General features: G+C 43.1%; 1 protein-coding gene across 3 annotated transcripts in view; it reads right to left on the bottom strand.

The window, feature by feature from the left end:
- Positions 1 to 20,528, bottom strand: part of LOC103288285 (disintegrin and metalloproteinase domain-containing protein 18) — an 85,020-nt gene extending 64,492 nt beyond the window's left edge. For all 3 annotated transcript variants that reach the window (XM_054720312.1, XM_054720313.1, XM_054720314.1), the window contains exons 1-5: positions 20,438 to 20,528; positions 19,698 to 19,774; positions 6,450 to 6,505; positions 1,234 to 1,312; positions 389 to 465 (exon numbers count right to left, since the gene is read on the bottom strand). In XM_054720312.1, coding sequence (XP_054576287.1) covers positions 389 to 465; positions 1,234 to 1,312; positions 6,450 to 6,505; positions 19,698 to 19,774; positions 20,438 to 20,492 — 344 coding nt within the window. In that variant the 5' untranslated portion in view covers positions 20,493 to 20,528. The remainder of the gene's footprint in view (positions 1 to 388; positions 466 to 1,233; positions 1,313 to 6,449; positions 6,506 to 19,697; positions 19,775 to 20,437) is intronic.
- Positions 20,529 to 21,034: the final 506 nt, after the last annotated feature.

Here is a 21,034-nt window from a genome sequence, read left to right as displayed (position 1 = left end):
CTCCCTCCTGCTCTCTGTGGCTGTAGCCATCTTGGTTGGGTTTATTTGCATATTTGCTCCAGATTGGCTGGTGGGCGTGGCTGGTGGGTGTGGCTTGTGGGTGTAGCAGAGTTAGGGTCAATTTGCATATTATGCTTTTATTAGGTAGGATATTTTATTGATTCTTTACAGAGAGGAAGAGAGAGATAGACAGTTAGAAACATTGATGAGAGAGAAACATCTATCACCTGCCTCCTGCACACCCTCCACTGGGGATATGCCTGCAACCAAGGTACATGCCCTTGACCAGAATCGAACCTGGGACCTTTCAGTCTGCAGGCCGACACTCTATCTATTGAGCCAAACCGGTTAGGGCTCCATGTGTAAATATTCTCTAAGATGTTATTACCTGAGACCAGAACATATGCTGAGTGTTGCAGCTGAATTTGGAAAGTTTGCAGCATATCCTTGGTAATGGCAATGCATCTGAAAGACAGTATGGAAAGGCAAATAAATTAATTCTTTATGAATAATATATGTATGGTAAAATATTATAGATGATTCAAAATGTTAGAAGATTATATATTATACAAATTTATTTATACATATTTTTAGGGAAAAACATTTTTTACTACTCTTCTTACTTTGTACCACCTAAGTATCCATGAATATTACCTCAACATTTTATCTTATTTCTATGTATAACAATTAACCTTTTAACATGTCATAATTATATGGAATAAAATATTTATTTAAACTGTAAACATAGAACAAACATATCTCAATGGTAATATGTCCATTTCAATAAAGCAACATCCTATATAATAAAGATATGCAAATGGTTGTTATGCCGTGAAGTGTAATGACCAACAGTGTAACAACCAGTTCACGGATCAGCAGGCGGGTGGGGCAGCTAGCTACAAGCAGGTGGTGGAGAGCTACAGGAGGGGGCAGGGCAGCAAACTAAGAGGGGGAGATTGGGGGTCAGAGGGACTACAGGAGGGTGGGGCAGTGGGCGGAGAGCTACAGAAAGGTGGCAGCAAGCTACTGGCTACAAGCAGGCAGCAGAGAGCTATAGGTGGGAGCAGGGCAGCAAGCTATGAAGGGGAGGTTGGGGGGCAAAGGGAGCTATAGGAGGACGGGGCAGCGGGCGGAGAGCTACTGGAGGGTGGCAGCGAGCTACTGGTGAGCTACTGGTGCACAGATTCATGCGCAGGGCTACAAGTATAATAATAAATGTCTAAGACATCTTACCTTAAAATATGAAGAATCAGTATGCAAAGATCCAGTTTCATTAAATGTATAAACCAAAAAGTCCTGGGATAAGAATGAGCTAAGAAACAACAAAATGTTTGAACAATGAATTTAATATGAATTAAACATTACACTAATAAAAGTAAATGTGAAGTTTATTAGGATCATATAATAATACTAAAGGACTGGTGCACAAAAATTCATGCACTGTGGGGGGGTCCCTCAGCCTGGTCTGCCCCCTCTCACAGACTGGGAGCCTTCAGGGGATGTCCTTGGAGTGGGCCTAAGCCACAGTCTGGCCTCCCTCTGCGGGAGGCAACAGGGCCAATCATGGGAAGGCGCTGCCCCCATCACCCTGCTGCTGCTGCCACTGCTGGCCACCGCGGCTGCCAGCCCTTGGCCCTCGCTTCTTGGCGCTGACCCCGCCACACACCCACTGATGGGTAGGGGGTGATCTGGAGCCAGGCCTGCTGGGGGAGGGGCTGTGGGAGGTTGAGGCACAGCCGGTCACACCCCATCCAGCCTCTGCAGAGGTGTGGCACTGAGTCTGAGCTTGTGCCACTGCCTCTGTGGCTGCCTCTGCAGAAGGGGCAGCACTGGGACCCGGACCAAGCAGCCCGTGCCGTGGTTTCTCCCGCACTACCTCTGGGAAAGGGGTGGTGGCAGCACCACCTCTGCTCCTGCTCCCGCGGAGGCACCACCTCCACTCCTGCTCCCGCAGCGGCACTGCCACCACTGCCGCTCCTGCAGCTGCACCTCTCCTGCACTGCAGGCCCTCGGCCTTCGCAGCTGCTGTGGCTTTGTCTGGATGGATGTCCGGAAGATGTCCGGTCTAATTAGCATATTACCCTTTTATTAGTGTAGATGTTTCAGTTAGAGTAATTTTAGTGTGGTGTATCAGGCTTTCTTAACACTGAAATAAACTCTGTGAATCCTCTGTATCAGATATCTATGTGTGTGCCTGTGTATGTCTTTATTCAACGAATTAGTTTTTGAGTGCCTACTATCTGACAGATCCTCTATTAGGCACTGGGATACAGCAATAAATAAAAGACAAAGCAATGGTCTTCATCATAGTGAGGGACATATTCTGCCAGCATGTTAGATGATGATAAATAAGAACTGGGTGACAGAGGTTTGTTGCAAAATGTGATAGGATGGCATGGGAGGCTCACAGATATTATGATACAGTAGATTATTAAAAATTAAAAACAAGCCTATGGATTTTCACAGAAATGTTATTCCAGAGAGAGTTAAGAGAAAATGCAAAGGCCTTGAGGCATAAGTATGTTTTGTGCATACAAAGAACAGCCTAGAGTGGAATGTGGATTAAAGACAAGAGATAGCAATAAGAGACAGTGCTAATGAGATAAGAAGTCACTGGAAGATTTTGAGCAGTAAATGAAAGATCAGACCAACATTTTAATAGAAATAGACTGAATGCTATATTGAGAATCATCTGCACAAAGAGAGATACCAGTTAGGCTGTTACAGTCATCCAGGCAAGATGTGTTGGTGGCTTGAAATAGGACGGTAGCAGTGATGGAGGTCCAATTCTGAATATAATTTGAAGTTTTGAAGGTGGAACACATGGGACTTAATCCATTGACTATGGGAGAGGGGGAAGAAAGATGTCAAGGATCACTCCAAGGTTTTTGTTCTGAGAAACTGGAAGAATAAAGTTGCCATTGACTGAAATGATTGTGGAAAGGATACATTTTGGGTGGATCAGAAGTACAGTTTAAATATGTTAAGTAAGATAACTCTATTAAACACTTGGTTATCAAATAACTAGTCAGGTAATTGAATATGGTGTTCACTGGAAAGGAAACAATTAATACATAAATTGTACTTGAAGCCCTGGGGCTGGATGAAATAGGCAGGTAATTGAATATAGCTAGGGGAAAGCAATGAGACTTAATAATTGCTCTCTGAGTTCTCTGAGATTGGAGACATAAAAAAAATCTGAAAACAGACAAACAAATACTGTTAAAGAGTAAGCAGAATGGTGTAAGAGTTAAACAAGGAATTGATAGTAATGAAGATATTTGTGGAGGAGACACTGATCAATTATACAAAATGTTGCCAAATTGGTTAAGAAAAACGAAGACTGGCATTCAGAAACATGAAGATCATTGATTCTCTTATCAAAAAACAATTTCAATGGAGTTATAGAGGCATTAAAGACCAACATGAGATTAATGGTCCTAGATTAGGTGAGAAGAGTCATGAATTAAATGAGGCTAATTTTCTCCAGACTTGGTCAACTATAAAGATGCAGGTGGACAAAATGCAGTTGTTATAAGTATATATTTTTTAAAAGGCAGGTGGAGAGAAGGCTCTTTGATTCAATTGATATGAAATGTTGAGAAAATACACTGACAGAAAGTATATGGATTGTTACTTGGAATGTAGTAGGGAATGGGATTAAATGTGAAATGGCATGAGAGGTTTTATGTGGAGAATGAAATGTTCTAAAAATGGTTTATGGTTCATGGTTGCAATACTACATAAAATTATTAAAAACTAGAGGCCCGTTGCATGAAATTCATGCATGGGGGTGTCCCTCAATCTGGCCTTCACCCTCTCCAATCTGGGACCCCTCAGGATCAGGCCTAAACTGGCAGTTGGACATCCCTCTCACAATCTGGGACCGCTGGAGCCTAACTGCTTGCCTGCCTGCCTGCCTGATTGCCCCTAACTGCTTCTGACTGCCAGCCTGATTGCCCCTACCTGCCCTCCCCTACCAGCCTGATGGCCCACAACTGCCCTCCCCTGCTGGTCTGGTCAACCACAGCTGCCCTCCCCTTCCATCCTGATTGCCTCCAACTGCCCTCCCCTGCCGGCCTGGTCACCCACAACGTCCCTCCCCTGCTGTGATCTGCCTCCTCTGCCAGGACACGCCTCCTCCACGCCACACAGAGCTGCGGGACCACTAGGCCTCACTGCGCAGAGCAGCCGCTGGGCCCCGACTCCACTGTGCATGTGGCCATCTTGTGGCGGCCATCTTGTGACAATGCACGAGGCCGTGACGCCACCTAGGCTTTTATTATATAGTTTTATTTACTTATGCACCTGGCCGAGTTTTATGATATATAAACTGTACCCTATACAATTCAAAATAAATACATATATAATTAATACATTCATAAGATATATGCTACTAGTTGAATTTACCACCAATAACCATTTGATGTGTTAACTATGTTTGAGAAACCATGAGACATATTTATTATCTGTCACAATTATTGGGTTCAGTGACTTTATACTCAATTAAAGATTTATAAATATACTAGAGGCCCGGTCACGGATTTGTGCACCAGTGGGGTCCCTCAGCCTGGCCTGTGCCCTCTCGCAATCTGGGACCTCTCAAGGGATTGCAGACTGCCAGTTTTGGCCTAATGACCAAAGGTCTGGCCAAAAACGGCAGTCTGAGATTCCCCAAGGGATGTAGCAGTAGCAGTGCGTGAAGTGGCTCCCACTCAGCCTGGCCCCGCTGTGCCTGCCACCGCTGCCACTCAGTAGCACTGCAGCAGAGGTGGGAGAAGCTCCTGCCACTGCTGCAGCTGTGCTCACCAGCCATGAGCCTGGCTTCTGGCTGAGCAGCGCTCCCACTATGGGAGTGCACTGACCACCAGGGGCAGCTCCTGTGTTGAGCATCTGCCCCCTACTGGTCAGTGCACATCATAATGACTGGTCAACTGGTTGAGCAGTCGACGGGTTGTAACAGTTGCTTAGGCTTTTATATATATAGATAGCTTATTTCTAAATTTGAAAATAAAAGCTGAATAATTTAATGCAACAATCATATAGATCTAAGATTCAAGGCATAATAAATCCTACATTGAAAATGGATTGATTAAACTTTCTTTATTTTTTCTTCATTATTATATTTAAACTAGAGGCTTGATGCATGAAATTTGTGCAAGGGGCTCAGACCTCACAGCCCCGGCTGCCTCGGCCCTCATGGCTGCCTTGGCCCTCGCAGCCACTGCAGCCCTAGCTTCGTCTGGAAGGTTGTCCAGAAGGCTGTCCAGATGGTCATTCTGCTATTTGGCTGTCCAGTCTAATTAGCATCTTATGATTTACTAGAGGCCCGGTGCACGAAATTCATGCACAGGGGCGGGGGACTGTACCTCAGCCCAGGTTGCACCCTCTCCAATCTGGGACCCCTTGAGGGATGTCCAACTGCCCGTTTAGGCCCGATCCCACCAGACATCCCTCTGACAATCCAGGACTGCTGGCTCCCAACTGCTCGCCTGCCTGCCTTCCTGATTTCCCTTAACCGCTTCTGCCTGCCAGCCTGATCACCCCCTAACCACTCCCATGCCAGCCTGATTGATGTCTATCTGCTCCCCTGCCAGCCTGTTTGTCCCCAACTTCCCTCCTCTGCTGGCCTGGTCACCCCTAACTGCCCTCCTCTACAGGGTTGATCGCCTCCAACTGTCCTCCCTTGCAGGCCTGGTACCTCTCAACTGCCCTCCCTTGCAGGCCTGGTCCCTCTCAACTGCCCTCCCCTGCTGGCCATCTTGTGGTGGCCATCTTGTGTCCACATGGGGGCAGGATCTTTGACCACATAGGGGCAGCTATCTTGATCTTGTGTGTTGGAGTGATGGTCAATCTGCATATTACTCTTTCATTAGATAGGATAGAGGCCTGGTGCACGGGTGGGGACCAGCTGGTTTGCTCTGAAGGGTGTCCTGGATCAGGGTGGGGTTCCTTTGGGGCGTGGAGAGGTCTGGGCAAGGGGCCTGTGGTGGTTTGCAGGCCAGCCATGCCCCTGGCGACCCAAGCAGAGGCCCTGGTATCTGGAATTTATTTACCTTCTACAATTGAAACTTTGTAGTCTGGACCAGAGCCAAGCCTCCTGCTCGATCTGTGGCTGCTGCCATTTCTGTTTGGATTTGTTTACCTTCTATAATTGAAACTTTGTATCCTTGAGTGGAGGCCTGGGCCTGCCAGAGTGTGTGGAAAGGTTGGCTTCCTCTGTTGCCAGGGAAACCTAAGCCTCCCTTCTGGCAGCCATCTTGGTTGGGGTTAATTTGCATACTCGCCCTGATTGGCTGATGGGCGTGGCTTTGGCTGGTGGGCATGGCTTATGTATTGGAGTGATGGTTAATTTGCATATTACTCTTTTATTAGCGAGGATTATTATAGATGGTAACAAAAAAATTTTTAAAGTAAAATCTAAGCTTTAAGGAAAAATTATATCTTACCTTTTTGTGAGATGCAGAGTATATGATTTTTTATCAATTGTAATGATATAAATCACCTAAAACAAAGCAAATCAATAAAAAAGGTTTAGTAAATAAAAAATATACAAAGTAAAACTTTTTCACTCATGTCAAAAAAAGACTAAATCCATTTTAACAATTTATATATTCTTAAGAATTTATTATTCTAAATAAAAGGACTTTATTATTATAATATATTCAGGATTAGGGAATTTAATCTGTAGGAATGGCTTTTTGAAAAGAAAAAAAACTGAAGGTCACATTTTGAAAAAAGTATAAGTTTAGCCTTACTATTACTGCAGATTAATCATTTCTATGTGAAAAAATATATACATTTTCTAGTGAAGATGAATGAGACATGGCTGCAGACTAACATTCTATGCTAAGTACAATGAAACAAAAACATATTTATAAATGCATAGGTACATACCACTGATGCCATTGTAATTAACGTTAACCTATATAATAAAGAGGTAATATGAAAATTGACCATCACTCCAACACACAAGATGGGCGTCCCCATAAGGTCAAAGATGGCTGCCCCCATGTGGACATATGATGGTCAGCAGGGGAGGGCAGTTGTGGGTGATCAGGCCAGCAGGGGAGGAAAGTTGGGAGGGACCAGGCCTGCAGGAGAGGGCAGTTGTGGGGGACCAAGGCCTGCAGGGGAGGGCAGTTGGGGTGACCAGGCCAGCAGGGAAGGACAGTTGGGAGGGACCAGGCCTGCAGGGGAGGGCAGTTGGGGGTGACCAGGCCTTTAGGGGAGGGCAGTTGGGGGAGGGGCCAAGCCTTCAGGGAGGGCAGTTGGGGGGGACCAGGCCTTCAGGGGAGGGTAGTTGGTGAGACCAGACCTGCAGGGAGGGCAGTTGGGGGTGACCAGGCCAGCAGGGGAGGGAAGTTAGGGGCAACTGGGCCTGCAGGGGAGCAGTTATGCATTGATCAGGCTGGCAGGGGAGTGGTTAGGGGGTGATCAGGCTGGCAGGCAGAAGTGGTTAGGGGCAATCAGGCAGGCTGGCTGGTGAGCAGTTGGGAGCCAGCAGTCCTGGATTGTGAGAGGGCAGTCAGACATCCCTCAAGGGGTCCCAGATTGGAGATGATATACTGAGGGACATACTCCCCGTGCATAAATTTCATGCACTGGGCCTCTTGTTATTAATAATAAGGAAGGAACGCAGGGAAGCTAAATATTATAGGCATGCCATTTGTATAGCTTTGCTAGGAAGCTACAGTTTAACACTCTTCAGGGAGCCACCAGGCTTTTTCCCACAGATCCCTGGGGTAAGGGACTAGAGGGCGAGAATGGACACATCCGCAGTAAAGTCTGGGTGACACAGGGAAGGCACTTGTCTGTCAGTCACACCTGGGAACAGGTCATTGGCCAGAGTAGATGTGGCCACTGCAAGTGCAGGAAGATTTGAGATATTTAGTCTATTAAACAAAGATGTTTACTCTCTTGGCTCCTGGGTCTCTTGGTTTGTGCTCTTGGTCACTCTTGGTTCTCTTGCATTCACCCACATTGGCCACAGCCATGTGGACCCCATACAATGGACAGATGGACTGCAACTAACCTAACGCTAAATTGGACACAATTCCAACATGGAACAGAGACTGGACAGTGGCTTTGCTTCTAGCTCCAATGAATCCACAGCTGCCCTTCTTCCAGGACTGGATTAAGGGAAATGGGACTTTGGAAACCCAGGGAAGTAAGTGGACACAAATGAAAAATCACGCATCCTCCCATGGGAGTCTCAGAAAAGTCTTTTTCTGGAGGTAGCATAAAGACCCCACTCTCAGCATTCAGTGGGGAAAGGGATACCCCATTTCTACGATAACACTACCAAATATACCTAGAGCCACTTCATAATCCTCTCCATATATAAACCACAAGGGGAAAAATATCTGAGAGAATGATGCTAGTGAGACATGCTGCAGCTTCAGGAATAAGAGCTTTAAAACAACATAGACTGAGTATAAATGTTCTCATCATCCTAATGTGGTGACATCCAGGAATAGGAGTGGCTCTAAGGATGTTTACAGAGTGAGTCAGTGGACTGTCTCCACAAAGGCAGACAGACCCCTCTGCTGGAAAATCCAAAATTTCTTTTCAAGACAAACTAATTTTAAGGAAGTTCTCTGGTTTTAAGGGAAGGCAGTCTGTGAGCTTGAGAGAGGGGAAACTCCCAGGAAGTACAAGAAGCCCACAAACTCAGAGACCAGATATCAAATAACCCAGAACTGAAAATGTGGGCATAGTAAGAAGCTAGGAAAATTCCTTGGCAAATAGAATGGGGAAACTGCAACAGTTCAGCAGAAGGACATCTCCTTAGAGATAACATCAGAGATAACATCTAGGCCTCAGTTGTATTTCAGCTTCAGGCTTAGAAAAGTAGCAAAACCAGGTGGGTGACTCCAGGACCAGCTATAATAACAAATGACCCCCTGCCCTAGTGCTGACCAATCCGTAGAGATCAGTTCCCTGAAAGAGTACACCTTGGAAACTGAAAATATTCTGGAACCCTCCCCTAAGATTCCCACCCACAAGAGAGAGAAAAAAACCCTCAAGACACAGATCCTGAGTGTGCTCTGCCTCGGGGGAGCATGCACATGCCCCTCCCAGACCCTTTCTTCCCCCACAGGCACAAATCTCCTAAACTCTAAGGTCCTCAGGAGACTTGCAACTAAGGGAGCAATGGGCAGCAGCACCTGGTCCCAGGCTAACCCCCTGAACCTATCTCCAAGGTCCCCTTTTTTTCTGACTTCCCAGTGAGCTAAAGCAGCCCTGTCTATGCTCATTTCTTTCCTATAATATTTTTAGAGAACCAAAGTAGCCCAGCCTAGGCTCTCCTATTGCATCTTCTATGCTAAGTCCCTTGCTTCATTGTCCCCAGCTTTAATAAACATACCCTCAATGTCACCTAGACTCATGTTGTGAAATCTTTTCTGCATGAAGTCAAGAACCCACACACTACCTGCTGGCTCTAGACAGACACACTCAGGGCCAAGTCCATTATCTGTTAACAGTCCTAGCAAGTATACCTTAGTCTTCCTTCAGAATTAGACCTTTTCCCCTCTTCTCTTTCCCAATTATAGAGGGTTTCATCAGTGCCCTCAGGCCACAGGCCTCTTTACCCTTTTTCCAAGAAACTAAAGATTTTGCATCATAAAGGAGGTAGAAGAGATGAGTTTGGGTAGAGTTTCTGAAGTGGCAGATATTCCTCCAAATGCTCAGAGTGAAATCTGTTATTATGATTTTCTACAAACTCCTAGACAAAATCAAGGAGTGTCTGAAAGTTAATAACAAAGGTTTGCAAAATTTATCCTGCATTACTTTAATATAACAATTAATAATGACATATTACTTAAAAATAAAAAAATACAGAACCAATCTCAGATATTTCCTCAGGAGGATGCTGTGACAACACACAGAAATGACAAAATCCCTACAAGAAAAAAATATGTGGAAAACATAAGCTTTAAATGCAAACAAATCATCTTAATATACATCTATAGTACACTGCATAATAAATATATAGAAACATACACACTGGAGTCAAATGCATTACCTGAACATAGTGAAGTTCAATTAAAAATCAGGCCCAAAAGATATCTAGAAAAAGCCCAAATATGCACACTTCAAAATTTCCCATGGGTCAATGGAGAAACAACAAGGAAAATTAAAAAAACATGTTATATTAAAATACTATAAATGCAGATTACATAACAGTTATGTAATAAAATGACATCAGTGTAAATCAGAGTAAGAACCACCCAAAATTCTCTTCTACATAAAATCAACATGAGAACTGAAAAAAATTGTTAGATCAATTCTCTAGAAATTAACTGAAGGTTTACAATATTCTGGGGCGTATTTATTCAATAAAAATAACTGATCTTAGTAAAAATATTAATATTTGGGAAATTTGAATTTGCTCTAGTCTCTTCTTTTATCAATTGAAAAATAAGAGAATGCATTTGCAGTGAATACCAGCAGACTAGCAACCTCTGAGAAAAGCAGAATGTGGCTGGAGCATTTTCAAAATCTCATTTCCAGAGAAATGCCAGAATTTGAGCTGCTTTGTGGTTCTTAGAAGATACACTTCAAGCTTGTATATATGACATAAATCAGATATCACCTACTGTCAAAATTCTTTTCCCAAAAGCATTTGCTGAAAACAACTACAGAATTTTTTTTTAACTTCACAGTTGCCTCATGCAATGAATCAATAGGGCAAACAATGGACCAACCAAAAAACTTAAAAGGACCATATAATTTCACCTATAAGTAGAACCTAATGAGCAAAATGACAAACAAATAGCAACAGACTCACAGATATAAAGAACAAACTGAGATCTGTCAGAGGAGAGGGTGATTGGGGAACTGGGTGAAAAAGGTGAGGAATTAAGCCAAGGGAAAAAAAAATAAAAAACAACCTTATAGACACAGATAATAGTATGGTGTTTACCAAAAGATTGGGGAAGGATGAAGAGGGTAAAGGGGGTATAAATGTTGCTGGAAGGCGACTTGACTTGGGATGGTAAACACACAATGTAATATACAGATGATATACTATAGAATTATATACCTGAAACCTATATAATTTTTTTAACCAATGTCACCCCAATAAATTCAATAAAAAAATTTTTAAAAAAGAAAAGCTTTATAATCAAACTAGAGGCCCAGTGCATGATTTTGTGCACAGGTTGGGTTCTCCTGGCCTGGCCCCAATTGGGGCAGATTGGGGCTTGGCCTGTTGGGAGGAGGAGACAGCGGGAGGTTGGCTGGCTGGCTTGCCCCAGTTGGGGCCTGATCAGGTATGGGCCAGTGGGAGGAGTGAGCAAAAGGCCTGCAGACCCTGCCCCTTGTTGGGGATGAGGGGGTTGATCAGGGGTCAGTGGCTGGGGGAGGTTGGCCAACCTCCCCTCCCCGATCAGGGTGGGAGAGGTTGTTCAGGGGCGTGGCCAGCTGGGGGGAGGGGCTGCAAGAGGTTGGCGGGCTGGCCCCACCCCTGATGGGCCTGGTTCGCATCATAGCAACCGGTCATCCCAGTTGTTCCAGTGGTCCAGTCGCTGGCTATATATATATATATATATATATATATATATATAGTCGCTGCATGTGAACATTTATATATATACTAGCGTTCCCGTTGCAGGAAAAATCCTGCAATAGGGTTTCCTGCTGCACTCTACCCCGCCCTGCCTGCTCTCCTCCCTTGTCCCCCGCCCGCCTTCTCCACCAGCCCCCCTGCTTTTCTCCCTTCTCCGCCAGCCCGCCCACTCTTCTTCCTTCTCCCCTGGCTCTGCCTCTGCTCCTCCCTTCTCCCCCGGCCCCGCCTCCACTACTCCCTTCTCCTCCCCCCGGCTTGCTTGCTTCTCCGCAGCTTTGCTCCCTTCTGCAGCTCTTGGCTTCTTTCTACGCTGTCCTGATATGCAAATTAGCCACCATCTTTGTTGGGGTAATTTGCATACTCGTCCTGATTGGTTGGTGGGCGTGGCTTGGCTGATGGGCGTGGGTTGGGCGTAGCGAAGGTGCGGTCAATTTGCATATTTGTCTATTATTAGGTAGGATATATATATATATATATATATATATATATATATATATATATATATAAATGTTCACATGCAGCTTTGGAAAGTTATGTCAAATGTTAAAAGGCCTCACACACTATGTGCATGCCCAAGGTTATGCACATGAATGATTAAGACAGACCTGAGAAGACCCTAAACTCTCACCTCTGGCTGACCTTGAGACTCTGTGCAAACAGGAACTGAAATGATAAGCGTAGTTGTGAAACTTCCTGGCTGAGTGACAAAATGCAGTGACAGAGCCTCAGCAAAACTGAGAGACTTATTGGCCATGCATTTGAAGAACTCTCTATCTTATCATTAGACAACCAATAAGATAACAGAATAGAGATATCAGTGGCTACACACACCAAAGAATACAGATATTAGAGAAACAGTGGAAAAATTCACAAAATAAACAACTAAAACAAATAACTAACAATAATATTTGAAGGGGGAAGAAAAATCTGATTTTGAGTTACTACAACATATTATTTGAAGTGATCAATTTCAGTTGTTAAAAAATTACCAGACATGAAAAAGACCATGAGAGTGTGGCCCAGGAAAAAGGCCACCAGTGAAAACTATATTGGGGGAAGATTAGATGTTGAATTTACAAAAAATTACTTGAAATTTGGTATTTTAAATAATTTCAAAGAGCTAAAGAAACATTGTGTGAATAAAGGAAGTATAATAATTTCTCATTAAATACAGAGTACCTATAAAGGCAAATAACTCATTAAAATAAATAAATAGAGGAGAACAAAATGGCGGTGGAATAGACAGACTTGTCCCGAGCCTTGTCCCGGAGCAGATAGAATGAGCAGCTGAAACAAATATCACCCACCCAGAATTGGCAAAGGAGACTCAGCTGGTGAGACAATTTGCAGTTGGAAAGGGCAGAGGACCCCTGGAGAAAGAGAAAACCAAGGATCTGGGCAGGAGAAAGCTGCCAAACCTCTGTACCCAGAGGGTCAGAGGGAAACTGCATGGCATTGAGCTGTGTCCCTTGGGACAGGCACAGCGTTTGACTGTGGAAAGGAGGTCTGAGGGACTGCTGGTGGCAAGGGATTCTAGATCTGGGCCCACAGTCACAAAAGACTGAGCCCAGAGGGGGCTGGCCAGAACGCATAGTCCTGGCAGGAGAGGAGCTCACAGAGCCATAGTCTTTCCCTGCTCTGTGGCCTGTGCTTTGCCTCACTGAACCTAGTTCATACGACCTTTTGGATATGGACACTCACCCGTGGCTGGGGTGCAGGAGAAAGTGCAGACTTGTGGAGTCAGGGGAGAGGCTGGGGAGAGGAAGGGTCCTGAAGAAGTGGCAGTGAGTCTGGCGTTGAGTTATGCCTGAGGCCCGGACTTGGACAGCCATTTTCTCCCGAAGAGATAGCCCCTCCCTCCAGTCTCCAGGCAAACAATACAGCCACACCCACAATACACCCTATTTGGTACAAAAAATTTTAAAAAATCTGAATAGTCCCTGAGAGTCCAAAGAGACTGGTCTAAAGAGAGGCCTTCAGTCCCAGCCACAGGAAACAGAAACCGCAGATAGTACAGAAGACTGTGGGATCTTAAGCCAGCCAAAGGAACAACACTTCAATTTTTCATTTTTATTTTATTTTATTATTATTTTGTTATCTCTCTTTTTTTCTTTTTTTTTTCCTTTTTCTGTTTCCTTTTTCTACTTTATTTTCTATTTCTTTTCACAATATTTTCCCATCATTTTATTTTATTTGCTATTTTTTATACCATTTTTAAATCAATTTTGATGTAAATTTATTATTATTATTATTTTCTTCTCATTCTCTTTCTTCTTATCCACTCATCCCCTTTGTACTTCCTCTATACTGAACTGAGGGCCTCCCCATATTCATCCAATTCTTAACCTTATTTTCTGTATATAAGCTCAGCCTCTACAGATTCTGCCCCCACCCTCTTTGCTGGGTATTTGGTGTTTGCATTTTTTTGGTTTATCTGTTTGTTCTGTGGTGTTTTCTCCATATGTATTTTTTCCCCTTTTTATTCCTTTTTATTTTTTCTCTTATCTATTTTTTTCTCTCTTCAATATTATTTGTGCTCTCTTTTCTCTCCCCTAATTCTCTTTTCTCAGGCGGTCACTTATATTGGGGTTATCAGTGTCATGACTACATTCGTGTTTTGTTCCCTTTCTGTCTTGTCTTGTCAAGGAGAATTTTATCCTGTTCTGCCAATTTGCTAGACAGCGAGCCACATAACCAGACACCTGGAGAGGAAATTCCATCCACGAACAGATCAATAACACCCCAGGCCCAACTACAGAGGCAGGAAGAAGGCAGGAGTGAAGGAGAGAGCATGAGTGAGTGAGGGAGCAAAAGAGGAGTGTGTGGTCATGGTGTGTGTGTGTGTGTGTGTGTGTGTGTGTGTGTCACAGTTAGATCCTGCAGGACCTTCAGGAGCAGGCTAACTTGGCTCGCCTAACTAGGCAGCCTCTGCTACCATTGCAAACAGTACCGGGAGGCCGGCTCTTTCTTAGAGGCCTCGTCTTTTTGAAGGGGAGAGCTGCTGTAACTGGGAGCCCAGTCTCACCTCCACCCAGGGTGCCCTCAGATAACACCTGGGACTCTACAGCCACCCCTGCCAGGGACCTGCTACATTGACTATAGTCCCACGATCACTGAGACTCTAGTCACCTTGGGTGCAGGCTCCTGTGAGTTCCAAAGCATGCTCCCCTCTGACCGTCATAACGCTTTAGCCAAGGGCACTATGACCACGTAAGCACCAGAATATGAGCAGCCTGCTCCTATCATGGGGGCAGCAGCCCCACAAGCAGCCTGTCACAGGCCAAAGAGCAGCAGCCTCACGTGGCCTACCCCTGTCCAAGGAGCAGCAGCTGTGTGAGTGGCACGCTCCCTTGTCCGAGGAGCAGAAACCACACGAGCAGCCTGCCCCGTCTGAGGAGCAGCAGCCACATGAGCAGCCTGCCCATGAATGAGTGGCAGCCCTGTGAAGCCCGCCCCTGTCTGAGGAGCAGCATCTGTGCACAGACCACGCCCTGCCCTTGTCCGAGGAGAAGCAGCCACATGAGTATCCTGCCCACATCCAAGGAGCATCAGCTGTGTGAGCAGCTCGCACCCATCCGAGGAGCAGCAGCTCCACAAGCAGTCCACTACCATTCGAGGAGCAGCAGCCACTGTGCAGCCCACACCTGTCCGAGGAGCAGCAGCCACATGCATCTCGCACCCATCTGACAAACAGCAGCCAGGTGATCAGCCTGCCCCCATATGAGGAGCAGCAGCCCTGCGAGTAACCTGCCCCTGTCCAAGGAGCAGCAACCTCATGAGCAACCCACCCCGTCTGAAGAGCAGCAGCTGCAAACAGCTAGCCCCTATCCAAGGAGCAACAGCCATGTGAGCAGTCCGCCTCCATCAGAGGAGCAGCAGCCTCATGATCAGTCATCCATGGAGCCGCAGCTGTGCGAGTAGCCCCGCCCCCAACAGGCAGAGGAGCCACCATTGCTGCAAAGAGCAACCACCAGAGGAGCCACTGCCAACTGAGGAGCAGCTGCTACTGCGACTGCCTGAGGAACACCTGCAGCCTGAGGAGCCACTGCCACCCAAGGATTAGCCCTTGCACGACTTGACATCTAGATCCATTGGTGAGATCAAAAATAGGTAGACAAAGAAACCCCCAAAGGAAAGAAAAGGAGGAATTGACAGAAAGTCATCTAGGTGAAACAGAGGCATGAAATATGTCAGAAAAAGAATTCAGAATCAGGGTCACACAGTTCATAAACTGGATGGATGAAAAAAACCAACAACTTATGTAAGAATCAAGAAGAAATGAAGAGTGATATAGCTGTAATAAAAAACACCATGGAAATTTTCAACAGTAGACTAGGAGAAGCAGAGGACCAAATTAGAAAATTAGAAGACAAGGAAGCAAAAAACACCCAAACTGAACTGCAATTGAGAAAAAAATTAAAAGACAGGAGAAGAGCCTAAGGGAGCTATAGGACAACATGAAACGAAGCAACATACAAATAATAAGGGTGCCGGAACAACAGAAAGAGGAACAAGAGTTAGAAAACCTATTTGAAGAAATAATGTCAGAAAACTTCCCTGATGTGGGGAAGAAAAAAGTCACACAAGCACAGAGAATGCCAAACAAGATGAACCCTAAAAGACCCACACCAAGACACATTATGATTATGATGGCAAATGTTCAAGACAAAGAAAGAATCTTAAAGGCTTCAAGAGAGAGACAGAAAGTTAGGTGCAAGGGATATCCAATTATATTATTAAATGATTTCTCAACAGAAACACATCAGGCCAGAAGGGAATGGAAGAAAATTTACAAAGTGATGCAAAGCAAGGGACTGAATCCAATACTTCCCTATCCAGCAAGGCTATCATTCAAAATTGAAGGAGAAATAAGGAGCTTCACAGACAAAAAAAAAGGCTTAGAGAGTTTATCACTACCAAGCCAGCAATGCAAGAAATGCTAAAGGGACTGGTATAAAAAGAAGAAATAAAAAGGTAAGAAGGAACACAGGCACAAAAAGTAAAAATGGATACAAGTACCTATCAATAATAACTTTAAACATAAATGGACTAAATGCTCCAATCAAGACATCTGGTGAGTGAATAGATAAAAAAAAAAAAAAAAAAAAAAAACATGACTCATCTATATGCTGTCTGCAAGAGACCCACTTCAGAACAAGGGACTCACACAGACTAAAAGTGAAGGGATGGAAAAATATCTTCCAGGCAAATGAAAATGAAAATAAAGTTGGGGTAGCAATACTTATATCTGACAAAATAGACCACAAAGTGAAGGCCATAACAAGAATAAGGAAGGCCACTTCATAATCCTAAAAGGATTGGTACAATAAGAGGATATATCCCTGATAAACATATATGCACCCAATACAGCAGCACCCAAATACATTAAAAAACAACAACAACAACAACAACAACAAAACTCCTGGAAGATATCAAGGGAGAGATTGACAACAATACAATCATAGTAGGGGATTTTAATACACCACCTACATTGCTGGATAAATCCTCTAGACAAAAAATCAGCAAAGAAACAGCAATCCTAAATCACTCACTAGATCAGATGGACTTAATTCACATCTTCAGAACATTTCACCCCAAAGCCACGGAATATATGTTCTTCTCAAGTGCACATGGGACATTTTAAAAAATAGACCACATACTGGGTCACAAGCAAAGTCTCCCCAAATTCAAGAAGATTGAAATCATATTAAGCATCTTCTCAGACCATAATGACATAATATTAGAAATAAACTACAATATAAAACAATCCAAAAAGATTGATGAACATCTAGCCAAGCTCACCAAGAAGCAAAGAGAGAGGACCCAAATAAACAAAATCAGAAATGAAAGTGGTGAAATAACAACAGACCCCACAGAAATACAAAGGATTGTTAAAAAATACTATGAACAACTCTACTCCAAAAAACTAGACAACATGGAGGTAATGGACATATTCCTAGAAATATAAAACCTTCCAAAACGCAATCAGGAAGAATCTAAAAATCTCAATAGGCCAATAACTATGGAAGAAATTGAAGCAGTCATCAAAAAGCTAAATCACAATGCAGGTTGAGCTAAGTCATAAAAGGTTTTCCAGATCCATATCTATTACTATGTGGACTTTGATCAACAACAATTACATGAAGTAGACTATTTGGCCCTGAGTGTTTTTATATTTACCTCACCCTTGTCTTAACTGTTTTTTGACCTAGGTTTTTAGATAACATTGCTTTTCAACTTTCACTCTGTTTATAGTCGATAAAGTAATTTTTGAGTGTTTCTGACTTTAAAAGTTTAAGTAGAAGTAATCTTTCCAAATAAGAACTTGATGTGTTAATCTATACAGGCAACCATGTAGATTAAATTCAATTATTTTTCAGTGTTTATGAAATCAAGCCTACTCTAAGCAAAATTCCTCAAACCTCCCCCAAAACCCTTAACTGGAGCTGAAATCGTTTAAAGCCTTTCTAACACATTCTGACTGAGATGCCCCATGGTTTCCCATGGTGGGTGCTCTCCCTCACTGGAGTGATGCATAAGCCTAACTTGCTTAACTGCAGGTGTGTTCCCCATGGTCTGTGGTAGAAAGACATTGAAAGGAGGTCAGCTCTTCTCAACTCAGGAGTTTCTTCCCAGCACCTATAGCTTCCACAAATATATTTTAGATAAATCTTAGAAGGTTGGACATCTTCATAAGTCCTGCTATATCCCCAAATCTAAGCCATTATTGCTTTAGTAGAATTTATGGTTATCATAATAAACTGGAAGTCCATGAAAAAAGGAATCTTTTGTATGTTTAATAATTTTAAAAAAGCTCTGGGTAACCAGAAATTAAAGGAAGAGAACAAGACAGATACAGGAGGTCTACTATGAGATATGAAAGAACATTCATCATAGTCTATCACAGTAAAAATGACTTCCATAATTGCATAAAGATAATTAAAAAAATGTAAATAGGTATTACATACTTCATAGGAAAAGCATTTCATGGCCTGCATAGTTGCTCTATGCTTTGCTACATGCAATTTGAAGTAAACAATTTAAAGTTTAATCATGCAATGGCAATGTAAAAATTCTTCTAAATAAATCAGGAAAAAATTTTATAAACAATTTTTCACTGAAGGTATTACTTGTAATGGAATTGTAGTCATAAATTAAAAATTAGATTCCATGTCCTGAATGTTGTAATTTTGATGCCCTTAGCGTAATATTTTAATCCTCTTTATCATTTATATCATGTATATCCATATCCTCCTTTAGAAGGTTAATCTGATCATTAAATAAGATTAGTATATAAAAATGCAACCTCTCTAAAGAAAATTATTTTATTGTTGTCTTCAATCATAATTCCACATATATTTTATTTTTATTGTTCAATAATAGAATAAAACTATGATAGGTTCCATTACAGAATGACACATCTAGAGTTAATGAATTCTTAATTTTTTACGTACTGTTACCTCAAAAATTATTCCTTTAACATGAATGTATTTTTCAGAGTTATCATATATTGGCCATACCAATTTAAGGACATGGAAATTTAAACCCCTGCATTATCACTTCTGGTTTGTAACATAAAACAAAACTATGCCAATTTGAAATATTAAAGACTAAATGCCTTCAATTTAATTTTTTTTTGTTTACAGCAGTTAAGCATTTTTAAAACTTTGCTTTCAATTAAGATTTTTTATTGTTATCTTTTTCATCATAATAAGACAAATGTGACATTTTTCTTTTTCCTTTTTCTTTCTTTGGCCATACTTCTAAGTTTGATGCTTCTTGGTCAAAATTTTTTGTTGGTCTAAATTTTGCTCAAGACAAATCTCTCCATTGCTGGACCATTGTTCTCCTTATATCATACTGATTTTTTTTTTCTGCTAGTATTTTCTTAAAAATTGTGAACAAGTATGTGAGAGAAATGAAGAGATGAAGGGAAGGGTACAGGAGTTAGCAATGGAGGTATAACAAAGGGAGGTTAAAAATATACTAAAATAAATTAGTACAGTGAAAACATTTTGCTTTACAAATTAATATAAATGAATATAATCTGACTTAGTACAAAGGTAAATTAAAATAGTCTTATAATTTTAAATTGTAAAAAAAAATATTTTCAGTCATTTACCTGCCTCTTTATACCTTCACTCTCACTTGACTTTATTTTATGTGGAACTGTCACCTGCAGAAATATTCCTTCAGAATCTGCAGAAAGAAAAATGAGTTTTGTTTTGTTTTTGCAACAATGATCTCAGTGAAGTATGGGTCCTTAACTGAGTCCACGGTGGCGTCTAAAATTGTCAATAAATTTATTTATATTTGCCCTCCCTCCTTCTTGGCCCAAAGCTTTCACTACAATGACACTGAACATGGCTAAGATGCAAATAAACAAAAATTAGACACTGCAGTTCTCTAGGACCATCTTTTCCCTTTAGATTGAACCACGTTGGATGGTTCCCTCTGCACTCCGAGGAATTAATTGAGAGCAGTACGCATACGCTTAAACCCAGTGGACACGGCAACTGAGCCAAGACCAGCTGAGTCTCAGCCCCCGAGACCTTGGAGAATGGACTCCTTGGCTAACACCATCAGTCACCTGCTCTGGTCCAATGTCAGGGATGGGTGGGAGTGGGAGGGTGGAGGGGCCTAGGGGGTAGGTCAGGTGTGTGTGTGTGTGTGTGTGTGTGTGTGTGTGTGTGTGTGTGGCAGGAGGGGAGAAGGGGAGGAGTTACACAGAGGAAGGAACCAGCAGGGGATCCAGAAAGGGGGCAGTACGGATCCCAGGGCAACAGGAAATTGTTCTCCAGAAAGAGCCCTGCTCTGCTCAGAGGCACAAGGAGAAGGAAGTCCAGGCTCCCGGGGTCTTACCCATGCGGGCATGCAGCCTTCCAAGCTCAGTGAGCAGTGCAAGGAGTAGGATCATGGCTGGGCCAGAGCTCAGGAACACAGCCAAGGCGGAAAGCCGTTGGGCAACCCTGTGGCTCTGGAACACAGCCAAGACTGAAAGCGGTTGGGCAGCTCTGGGGCTCGCGAGCGGGAGCACTCAGCACTATAGCCCTGGTGCGCAGGGCCCCGGGGTGAGGACTGCAGTGACTTTCTGCCTTAGCTCACCCTGAGGGATCCTGATTGGCTGAGCGACTGCCACAGGTTTGAGAAAGGAAACCTCAGCCAGGAGCCTTTGCGTTTTGGCACAAGTGGATTGTTGTGGGTAAATTTACATTATTTGAACCCTTCAGCATTGATAGAGGGGCAGATAAGCATGCCTGGCTTTTCTGTTCAAGTTCTTGGCAATTTGTTTGGTGTTTTTTTTTTTTTTTTTTCTATGTCACAGTTTTCTGGCATGTTTTATTTACTTTGGTGTAGGGTTAAAGAAAGTAGAAACCTTAATTATTTGTCTGAGACATTTCCCACTTAAATCGTGGTAATGCTGACTTAATTTGCCATCTTTGCAAACAAGGAAAAATC

The sequence above is a fragment of the Eptesicus fuscus genome, chromosome 8 (assembly GCF_027574615.1).
Source record: "Eptesicus fuscus isolate TK198812 chromosome 8, DD_ASM_mEF_20220401, whole genome shotgun sequence".
Classification (NCBI taxonomy): Eukaryota; Metazoa; Chordata; class Mammalia; order Chiroptera; family Vespertilionidae; genus Eptesicus; species Eptesicus fuscus.
The sequence above is the reverse complement of the archived record's forward strand: the minus strand, read 5'-3'. Positions and strand labels throughout refer to the sequence as shown.